At 41.4% G+C, this 11949-nt stretch overlaps 1 protein-coding gene across 1 annotated transcript; it reads right to left on the bottom strand.

Annotated features, from left to right (window-relative positions):
• Positions 1-1253: 1253 nt before the first annotated feature.
• On the bottom strand, positions 1254-5248 carry LOC119732397 (uncharacterized protein At5g50100, chloroplastic-like). Its single transcript, XM_038205885.1, has 3 exons — positions 4909-5248; positions 3276-3461; positions 1254-2404 (listed from the first exon to the last, which is right to left on the bottom strand). The coding sequence occupies exons 1-3, from the start codon at positions 5119-5121 to the stop codon at positions 2186-2188; spliced, it is 618 nt and encodes a 205-aa protein (XP_038061813.1). The 5' UTR covers positions 5122-5248; the 3' UTR covers positions 1254-2185.
• Between the last annotated feature and the right edge of the window lie 6701 nt (positions 5249-11949).

The raw sequence follows: 11949 nt of genomic DNA, 5'->3' as shown, positions 1-11949 counted from the left end.
TGCTCTTCACACTGCTCTATAGTTGCGAGTCGTGGGCTTTGTACATGTACCGGCGTCACGTACCTGGGCCGTAACTCTGATGTTCTCCAACGTGTTGAGATGAGTTATGATTGTGAGACGTTAGTGACAATGGTTCGGACACGTGAGAAGGTTGGAGGACACCGCTCTACCGAAACAACTTTTCTTCGGGTGAACTCAGCTCTGGCAAGCACGTGGAAGACCCAAGAAACGTTTGATGGACCTCCTCAAACTGAACCTGTGCCGCTGTGGAATTCCTACGACACCTGGAAGGACAAAGCAGCTAACTGCTCCACCTGGCGCTCCACCATCACACGTGGAGTTCAGCTTTTCGAGACCTCACGCAGGACGACGAGAAAAGACGCTGAAGGAAAAAACGGGCGTCTCAGCCTCACTCAACCCCGCAGTTCTCCCGCTCCATCTGCGGACGACCAATACGGTCACAGCTGGGACTCTATATTCAGTCATCAACAGCGAGAGAGACAGCAGCATATTAAAGTGACAACTCCTCGAATCGAGGATTGACCGAAGACGACGACCAAAGATTAAAAAGCTGCAATATTTTCAATTTAAATTTATTTTACTTTCTCATTCCGACAAACACCTTTCTTTGTCTTTGCAAAATTAAAGAAGGACTCCGACATTTATTTCTTAGAGCGTGAGAATCTGCTACATGTCTTCCGGAACTGTGAAAAAAATCTAGCTGTTCTTGAAGGGTATTATTACTTGGCTTAATCCTACATGTACATCTCATCATCCAGTGGTTTTAAGTTGTAGAGACGTTTGGTTTGGCTTCTTACCAGAAAAAGAATGTCTAAGACCTTGGTCTTATCTCCCTTATTATTGTTTTGGCGAACAAATTATCTTTAATAATAAGTGTTAAGATTTACCTCTTGTGTCGATAATTGCAGTGTTTCTATCGATTTCAAAACAGAGAAGGCCATTGCTACAAGAAATTGGTCACTTGTTGAAATACATGTACATAACAAATGGGTAAATCTTTTTCCAATAAGATCCTTTTTTCCTTCCCCATCAATATCTGTTTTTGTAATGTTTAGGTATTCAGTTGGTATTGTCTAGTTCATTGTCTTTTGGTTGTCTTGTTTGTTTGTCATTTGTTTTTGAGTTTTCTCGAAAATTGCTGATGTCTTGGTTTACTATTTGTTTTATACTCAAGTCTGTTGTGTTTGTATGATCTTGTTGCATATTGAAATAAAAAATATATAGAAAAAAACTAAATGTACAAATCATTATTTTAATATCAGAATTTACTAAAGCCAAAACAAATTCTGCTTCCGATTACATGGCATTTGAAAATAGGGTAGGTAGGTAGGGAATGTTCTATTTTGCCAATTTTTGTTGTGCACGATCATATCGAGGCGTCTGTGTGTAGTCCAGAGTAAATGGTAGAAATTCATGGTTTTAGCTGTTTTTTTTGCTCATTTTCCCCTTAAAAAATATTAGGGTAAGGGCTGTCAGAAAAGGGTAGGTAGGGAAACCGGAAGCAAAACTTTTTTTGGCCTAATCAATTGTGTTGGACAGTATCAATGATACACAGTGTATAGTTGGTATCAACAAATCAATTTACTAAATACATGTAAATAATATGACCTCCAAATGACTAAAATGCATGATACTAAATTAATATGGAAATTAAGCAGGTCTCATTCTCACCGTGAGTGAAAAGGCATGCAAAAGAATGTGCTCGGATCAGATCCAAGCTTAAATTGAAAAAAAAAAATGACTTCAGAAAGATTGTTCCAAATGCAAGCTGATACAATGGAATTCAATTGCTCGTGAACACATGGAACTAAAGACCAAATGGAGTCAATTAAATCCTATCTGCATCACATTGACTGTGACATTGTATTTACTATACAAACAATCAGCCACAAGATGATAGCCTACGTTAACAAGTGTTTATTTTAATGCACTGGTCGTATGTGCCAAACAATTAATGCTGACAATTCCAATTACAAATATGAGGAATTCAAACAGTGATAGAAATACATTGTACCTCTGTAGTTATGGATAAAAGGTGTGAAATTACCTTTCAATATAAGTGAATGTTCTCAATGTAGAAATTGATTCTAGAGGTAGAAGCCAATGTTAATAGCAAACCATGAACATCACAGCAATATTTGAATAAAAATATCCATTGAGTCAGTCAAGACTTCTCCTTATTCGATGGCGGTTGGTTTTCTATTTGACACTTTGCAGTCTCACATCCTCGCCAGCTTCTAGTCCACTGGAGGCGGCGTCTTGCAAACACCATGTAGGCCCATTCAAAGAATGTAGAGAGTAATGGCCATCTCATGTAGGCAACTATCCACCTCAATCCAAGGGCAGAATACATCTCATACACAGCATCAACTTTGGTATACACCTGCAATAAATAAACATTCAGGCACAAATGAAGTAATGAAATGGAAACAAATCATAGCAAATGCACAGAAATTGTTTCCAACTCTGCAGAAAGAGGACACTTCACACTCAGTGAATTAGCAATGGGATCTTTTGAAGTCCCTAGGTACCCCTAAAAATATCACCTAAGGGGGAACAGAGGTACATGTACATGTATAATATATAATTGAAAAAAAAATAAACCTAATCCCCTCCCCCCCCCCCAAAAAAAGAACAATTACTATTTAATTAAACACACAATGGCTGCTTTTTTAAATGCATGTTTATACAATCGTTTTTGTTAGGAATAGTGAGCTGCTCTGAATGTTGAGAATTTATTCAGAACAAATTGATAAACCATAAACATGAAAGTAGAGGGTCACAGAGTGGATGGCACGGCAAATATGAAAGACATCATAGTTCCAATGGTACATGTACATTGCAAATTATCAGCCAAGTTTATACAAGACTAGAGCTTAACACAAGGGCTCCCTGTCTGATGACAATTTTGTGAAGTTACTGTCATGCATTACAAAAATCTACGGGTTTGAAGAAAATGTGGTGAACATGATTAAACAGTATCAAATGTCCTTTGGATTTGGGGAAAAAATAATAATAATGTGGTATTTGATGGTGATCAAATACCATGTCCAATTAAGCATTAAAATAATTTCTGTATCCTAAACAATCTCAAGACCTGAGTATCTGACCTTGTCTCATGGAGGCTACCATCTGTATACAGTTGTACATTTCACATTTTTTTTGGAAACTTGTTATTCGTTATTCGTTGTTTGATTCACTTCTTGTTTTATCGCCTTGTACTTATCGTGTGCATACATATCCCAGCAATTTACCTGCTGATTTGGTCCAATGACATGCATTACACCCATAGCTGTCTCATAGGAGATTCTATTGTTCTCTTCTGGATTGTAATCTGGTGACGCAATGTTAACAAGCTCCAGAGTATCTTTCTTCTTGTTCATGTACTGCACAAATTTGATCTCTTGCATGCAGAGTGGACAATCACCATCATATAACACCTGAGAAAAGAAGGAAAAGGGTTTTAATTCAAAAGTATGCAATGTAGAAATGGTGACGTCGCCGACGTGAAATGTGAGGAAAGACAATGCCCTGGATGTGTCTGTGATTCCACTGGCCAGTACATGTACCGGTATGTGCTATGAACAGTCCCTCTTCCCTGTCTGACCTCCGTCGTATTATCTTCAATTTGGAGATTTGGAAAAATCACAATCAGCAGTCATCTTTGATAGTTGTTTCATTTTAATTTAGCAATGCATAATCATGATCGGAAAAGTAGTACACAATGTATACTCATGCTCTTTATGTGGATGGCATATCGTTTTGTATTCTACACATGGGTGTAAGTCCAAGGTTACATTCTTGACCCAAGACTGGGATGTGGCCAATTTACTGGACCTACCTCCGTAAATAAAGGCCACACTTCCACCATGTACAAAAACATGTCGAACTTTGTCAAATTTTGATTTTCACATTTAGGCTTAGCTTGTAGTTTATTTTTGCTTTAGAAGCATACTCACCCTCTTTATAGGCTAATCAGAAAGTGCTGCCTTTTTCAGATGTCTATATTTGTGAAATTTCCAGATCCGTTGCACACGTTTGCGTATCAAAATTTCAACATGAAATTTCACGAAAATTAGACATCTGAAAAAGGCAGCACTTTCAGATTAGGGGGGGGGGGGGGGGGGGGGGCCCCAACCCAGCATATTTTGTTCACAAAATTGTGTGTTCAATACTTATTTTAATAAATGGTACTTAGAGAGTTCTGACATCAATGCCAAAAAAAAAAACCCGCTCAAAAACCATCATAATGCGCCGTGAAAAAGGGTATAAAATATGCAGTGTGCATAATAATTGTCAGTTTTGAGGAGCGCCCCCATTTGGAACCGCCCCCCCCCCCCCCCATCCCCCTTTTGGATTTTACAGAGGCCAAGTGTCCGGAGAAAAAATGTCAACTTTTGGGCGCGGATGTGTGGTTGCCCCATCCCCCTGACATCCAAAGCTGGATACGCTTCTGAAAATTATGCAATTTATGACAAATGGTACCAACAAAAATTGCTCTTTGCACGTATACAAAAGTCCAACTTCTTTCGGTATCATGTACATGTATCATAAATTGCATAAATTCGTACAATATCACTGCTTTGGGCCAAATAAAGAGTATGGCTGGATTGCGAAGGAATTTCTGTACTGATTCGTCGTTATTTGAGCGAGAGGTGCTCAGTAGTTTTGGAGTTTATATTAGAAGTGAGAGAAGTCTGCTCTAGGTTGAACAGGTATAATTTTTGAGTAATTAAAAATCAATGGTAACTCTAATTTGATCGAAACTAAACAGGGGCCCTACACTATACACGATCGCCGCAATACCGACGCCAGACTAGTGGGGCTACTACGTACTAGTAGTACTAAACTATAAAACTAAGGAAACAGAAAATACGTGTTAATTACCTTCAACTTCTTTTCAGCCATTTCATTCGTAGATGTACTTACACCTGCAGTTAACAATCTGGTCCATGCGCAATCACGACCATCATGACCATCCTGATTTATTTTAGCGGTTCTGTTCAGAGACACTTGGATTCGGAAACGTGGTCCGTGTACCATTGAAGTTGAACTGCAAAAAGCAGTTCTTGTATAAAGACTCCTCAATGCCAAATTCATAGTGGGTAAAACTCGGATATTCGAAGATACTTATATGGCAACATTAATCCATCAAACAAGCCACTTGTTTACTTTCAAGTTATGTAACTTATCGTTACATGTCACGCGCCACCAAGAGTTGACTTTGTGCTAGGGGCGGCGCGAACCGTTGTGCTGTGAGCTCAATGCTACACCCCAAATAAGACTTCGATCCCAACTATAGTTGGGACGTCCCAACTACATGTACACGTAAAATGTGTAGTTGGGACGGCACATCATAAGTGCGGTCGGTCAGTCTGTCTGTCTGTAGGTCGATCTGTCTGTCCATGGGCGTCGCCAGGATTTTTTCTAGAAGGGGGCAAAACATATTTTCCCTCCAAAAAATCTTGTATTTCTCGACATATTCTCGATTTATCAGTTTAAGAGGGGGCCAGGGACATTTGCCCCCCAACCCAACCCATTAAATTTACACCACTATGACTTTGACTCTTTTTCTTTTCTTTTTTCTTTTTTTCTTCCTTTTTTTTTCCGGGGGGCCCCCCCCCCCTTCAATTTTTATTTTGCCTTAGGCCCAAAAAAAGTCTCCGGTTTCTGGTATGGAGCTTGCCCAAAAAGTGGTGCGGCGACGCTGCTTTTTTTCTTTTTTTTACCTGATGTTTTTGCTTCAAATGTCGGCTGATGACTGCAAATGGTGCCCGACTAAACTTAGTGCAAATATATGGGAGTCCAGAGAGGCCACATAAAGCTTATTCTCGACCATAACCCAATCTAAAAACACGTTCAAATTGTGCAGCAGCAGGATTCCAGTCAAACCAGTGAGTTTGGCGGTTTTTTGAGACATCATCTTTCATTGAAAAAAAAACTTTTTCATTTTGACGACGCGCATGGCTACGGCGACGCGCGCGCATACCAGAAACCGGAGACTTTTTTTTTGGCCTTGTATGTTTTTTATTCCTTTGTATTGCCTGATTTTACTTCGTGCAAAACAGTTCAAAGGAAATTTTGGAATCAAGCTGCTCTGCAGGCGCGGTTCTAGAGCCAATATTTTTGGGGGGCCAGCAAGGTGGATCCAGAATTTTTTCAGGGAGGCGTGCTGAAATGTAGACAGGTTATTTTCTCCGTACACTTAGGCCCCTGAAAATCAATGTGGGGGTGGGGGCTTTTCAATGGGGAGCCGCGCTGATAAAATCCTACAATCAGGCACACTATATTAACTAAACGTGTTCAAATGCAACCTTCTCATTTAGGGGGAGACCGTTCCCGTGTACGTCAAATTCTTACATAGTTTGCTAGTGCATTGGAAATTTTTTTGGGCCCCCCCCCCCAAAAAAAGACAAATTTTGGGGGGCTAAAGCCCCCTAGCCCCCCCCCCCCTCGTAGAACCGCCACTGCTGCTCTGTGGAACAATCTGAGGCGATCACTGGCCCCTTTCCCCTTAACTTATTTGAGCAAAAGTTTTAAAGCTTTTTGGAGAGCAAAAGGCATTGCATGATTTTCGGACAACCAAATACACATACTCGTAATTGGCGTCGGGTTTTGGTAAAATGTCTTTACAATTTTTATATTACATATTTTTATTTTTGTTACAGCAGGGGGCCATGCCCCCCCCCCCCCCTCTTGGCTACGATATGGGCGCGGCAATATACAAAATGACTACAGTGGCACACCCGAGATTTGGCTTTTTGGCCGCAGAGGGCGGACTATTTTGACGTTGGTGGCGCCACTTACACCCCTATTTTACAACTCGAAAATAGGCTACACACATATCACCAAGGTCAAATGGGGACTAAAAAAAAACCCTCTTGGGGGATCAAGCCCCCCGAGGCCCCCCCCCCCCCCCCCCCCCTCAGCTCGGGATGCGCCACTGAATGATAATAGTTCCGTGGCTTCCTATCCTCCGTGGCTACATCATAAAGCAAGGAGTTATTATCAATACGCCCTGCTAGCCCCCGCCCAACTGAAATCCTGGCTATAGGACCGTCGCTAGCTCACGAAAAAAGCAGATCAAATGGAATCAATACATTTTTATGCGATATTCACACACTACAAAATTTATTTAAAAAGTCGGAAAACAACACCCCCCCCCTCCTTCTTGGTTCTTGGTTGGTTCAACTCCTAAATACTCCGCGTGGAAGTTTATACTGGACCTAGACCAGAAACACCGGGGCAAACCCCTTCTCTTAGCGATAAGTGTCACTGGGTTCCTTTATGTGCATTGGATTACACAACACACGGGACCTACGGCTTTACGTCCCATCCGAAGGACGAAAAATAATGGTTAAGTGCCTTGCTCAAGGGCACAAGTGTCCACCCGGCGGGCTCGAACCCACGCCACTGTTGCCTCTGAAACACCAGAGCATGAGTCCGGTGTTCTTAACCGCTAGGCCATGACCCTCTCCCGTCTGGTCTCCCACCGATTGACTCCATGAAAGATGGGTAGAGAGCGATGTCGATGTCATCATCATTGTCGTCCGGGTTGCACGGAGTGGGGCCGGCCCAACTGCAACACCGTAGTTGGGACAGGATTTAACTGGGCAGACCAGCATCAACTGCATGTTCATGTTCATCGCCGGCGCCATGCATGTATGCGCATGGACCGGGCCGGATCGGATGTATACGCGCATTGTACCGCGTATTAACGGCATTATCGTTTCCTGTTCTCGCGAGCGAAGACGTGTTATCTGTCATATCTGTGAGCTATAGTAGTGGAACTTTTTTCCTACTCTATATTTTGGTTGGTTGGGTCTATCCTTTGGTTGGTTGTACGTACATGACGTACGTCGTTCTTTTTCAGTTTTGCGCGCTTTTACTAGCCTGGAAACCCCAGCTTTTAGGCTCATGACGGGTAGCCCGACTGCGTCTGGCCGTACAGTACTATCGCAAGCTCTGTAGTACGGCCAGACGCTGAATGCTTCCAAAAAGACTGAATTTTTTTGGCCGCCGATGTAGCGATTTTGCTACATCTTTTGATCGAGATTATCTTTTCATCCAGGACAAAAATTTCCACAGTTAAGGTTCTTAGTCGTAGAGCAACTCATACCTTTTCGAAAAAACGTTCTTTGGTCTCAATATTTTCATCCATCTGGCCAAAAGACGACTTTCAGTAATCATCTTCCACAAATATCGTCCGAAAATGCTCCCCCATGCGATTTCAAAATGGCAGCCACGCTGTAACTCATGAATATGCATAAACAGTCTGTGACGTATGACCTCGTGTTTTTGGACGTGCGTGCGGCGGCGCCGTACGTACATGTACGTACATGTACATTACTTGTAGACAACAGCCCAGTACGTGCATGCACACGTACGTCCGCGCGGCGGTGTGCACGCACGTCCAAAAACACGAGGTCATACGTCACAGACTGTTTATGCATATTCATGAGTTACAGCGCGGCCGCCATTTTGAAATCGCATGGGGGAGCATTTTCGGGACGATATTTGTGGAAGATGATTACTGAAAGTCGTCTTTTGGCCAGATGGATGAAAATATTGAGACCAAAGAACGTTTTTTCGAAAAGGTATGAGTTGCTCTACGACTAAGAACCTTAACTGTGGAAATTTTTGTCCTGGATGAAAAGATAATCTCGATCAAAAGATGTAGCAAAATCGCTACATCGGCGGCCAAAAAAATTCAGTCTTTTTGGAAGCATTCAGCGTCTGGCCGTACTACAGAGCTTGCGATAGTACTGTACGGCCAGACGCAGTCGGGCTACATGACGGGGAGATTCGTCATGGACATGGCGAATCTCCCCGTCATGAGCCTCAAGCCATGCAAGCTGCTAGCTGGATGTTCCAAGCTACCGGGGCGTGCTTTCATTTTCATGTCCGATTGTGTTGTGGCGTCAAGTGGGTGCGTGTCCGCACGTCTGCAAGTAACCCCATTTGGAGGTTTGTAGCATTGTTGAAGATATTGTATATTTAACTGAATTTAAGATGATGTTTTGAATAAGTTTTCAATCTGAGATGCTCCCTCCATAGAGTTTACTTGATCCCATTTGGTGAGATTCCGTACTCACCAGGGCCACCAGTGATGACACTAAGGCGAATAATATCTTTCTATTTGAATGAAAGGATTAAAGTTTTAAATCTGAGGTGGCCGTGATACGGAACATAAAGGTACTGTTTCCATAACCTATAAATTAGACCATTGAGGTAGGAAACAATGCAAAGTTATCAGAACTCTACAGTTTACTTCCCAAGGAATAAAAGGTCAAAGATAAATAGATTTTAAAATCAAACGCAAGCCTAGAGTAGACCCGTAAACATGGCGATATGGAATTACGGGTCCAACAAGCCACAAATCAAAATCCTGGATTCTACTGTCATGATTTTAAACAAAAGGTGGGGAGAGTGGGTGCAGTCCACAGAGGCACTCCAGTCTGTGGAATATCTTTTGTTCAGCTGCATTCCTTACTGCCATTAAATTCAGGCTGGTGTTGAATGCCATCTGTTCAAAGCTTGGTTGGAACAAAGGCCTAAAATTGGCCATAGAAAGTCGAGTATTTTTGTCCCATAAACCACATAAATGGAGCTGCATGACCTTAATGATGAGGCATTGTTGGGTCCAATTGAAGGAGCGCTGGTGTTTATGGCTGAGGGCAATTAAGATGGCATCATGAGTTGTTTCATGGTATGATTCCATTATTGATGGAACGGGTTCATTTCTAATAAGGTCGGCCAGACGTGAATGTTATCAGAAAGGGTGTCCTGTCTGTAGGTAATGATTGGATCTTGAAGATTTATTTTGAAGGTATAGACCTAGATGCATTGCTGCAGGTACCACTGTGGCACAAGAGAGTGTTCTTTGTTACCTGAACTCATCCTGCTACAGTTGTCGTCCTCAAAAACCTAAGCGCAGCTTAGACACTACAGCTGGAGTTTAGCCTTTTGACAAGGCCATTGATCGTACATTATTTTTTACTGAGTGGTGAAGCCACAAGGAAAATTGAACAGAGAATACATACATACATAGTACAGGGCGAGTGGTTAAGTAATGTGGTGTGTATGGTCTTGGCTCGATTCTCCTTGCATTTTTTACCACTCACTCAAAAAGTCATGATAGCTTGTGATGAATACTATGACAGGAGTTGCCTGAAGATTGCTGTAGAAACCTGGAACAGCCTTCTGAAAGGCCATCTCGGTGTTTTAGGAAGCTAGGCTGTGCAGCTTTTTTTTGTACATGGTGAAGGTGAAAATAAGTAGTAGTCAGAAGTTTGCATACAGTGACCTTCACAGGAAATCATGTGAAACTGTTACATAAATTCAAACTGTTCCTGGAACTTTTCTCTGTGATAAATCTACTGAAATGTGTGCTCTTGTGTCACAAACTTTGCGCTTGAATTTGTGGGTCATCTATAGAAAATACTTCTTTCAACTTTGACCATTGAAGTGCAATAAAATACTTCTGATATAGCCATCCACAAGTTTCTGGCTGAATACAATATGTACTGTGGGACATAAGTTTATGAACGATCAATCCTCTTGGCAGAATTGGTTGAGTTCATCCACATTTGTGGGCTTAAATGGCAATGCGAGGAATTTTTCTTAGGCACACATTTTGCGCAACTTTCTACTCCTCTTACATGTATGAAAACTGTTTGACATCCCTTATTGGTTAATTTTATTGAAAAGTGCACTTCACATAAAAAATTCTCCATGCTTTTCTGGACAACTGAGGATGCTGTTGCTGTGATGTCATTTCAGGAAGGCACTGTTCAGTTAAAGGGAATATACAACATTTTCAAACATCGAAAAATAAAACTACCAAGTTTTTACGAAATACCTTACTAGGATGTTGGTAAATGACAGTCTCAAGCATCCTGTAAAATTATGGCACCTGGTGTGAAGTCATTTTCAAGAAAATTGTAGTTTTGTATACATTTCCAACGGTGGTCGGCCGACCACCGTTGGAAAACCCGACTATTTTTCAACTACTGCTCCAACTTTACACTTTTTTTCAGTCCAAATTTTGTTTGCTATTGGTTACATGTTCATGAACGGGTGCAGGCCAGCTAGACTGGTTCCCTTAACTTACAATTTTCCGGCATTTATAAATTGATCCATTTTATCTTTAGTGGAGTCAAGGAACCAGACTACTTGAACATTTTTGTTTTTCTTTGTTTTTCCAGCATTTTCGAACACAAAACTTCAAACATGACAGTGTAACAATATTTGATCTATTATACAAAGCCCTCAAATAGTTCATTTCTGAAAATTACAGCAAAAGCCAATGATGTACATTCCCTTTAAAGCATTTTCTGTTCAAATTGAAAGCCAAAATTTGCTCATTGAAAACATTTGCAGGGGCGGATCCAGGAATTATTGCAAGGGGGGGGTTTCATCAACAACAAAATCTGAAATGTAGACAGGATTTTTTTCTCCTTAATACACTTGGCCTCTAAAACCAATGGGGGGGGGGGGGGCTTGTACTATACTTTCAATGGGGGTGCTGTTCCACTATTATGAACACTATATTACAGAATAGTGTACAAATCAAGCTGGCTCTGTCCGTATTTTGTGCACAGGCAGACATTATTCACAGTACAATTCGTTTGGGGGGATTGCGTTATTTTTAAGGAATTTCCATGAAAAAAATATTTTGACGGACCCGTTTTGGGGTTTTTTTTACTCCCCCCCCCCCCTCCCCGATCCACGCCTGATTTGTGAGAAAGTGTTGCTCATTGGCTCACTGCCATGTACATGTACTTGCACAACAATGAATCACCAAAGAAACGAAAGTAAATGACAGCAAAATATTCAAACTTATTAGCAACTTTTTGCGCTGAAATAGCTGTAACATTGAGATTTCTGCCCGAAATGACACTACAGTTTTGCTTTAATACGAATATG

Source organism: Patiria miniata, unplaced genomic scaffold (genome assembly GCF_015706575.1).
Source record: "Patiria miniata isolate m_02_andy unplaced genomic scaffold, ASM1570657v1 HiC_scaffold_24, whole genome shotgun sequence".
NCBI classification, from domain to species: Eukaryota; Metazoa; Echinodermata; class Asteroidea; order Valvatida; family Asterinidae; genus Patiria; species Patiria miniata.
The sequence above is the reverse complement of the archived record's forward strand: the minus strand, read 5'-3'. Positions and strand labels throughout refer to the sequence as shown.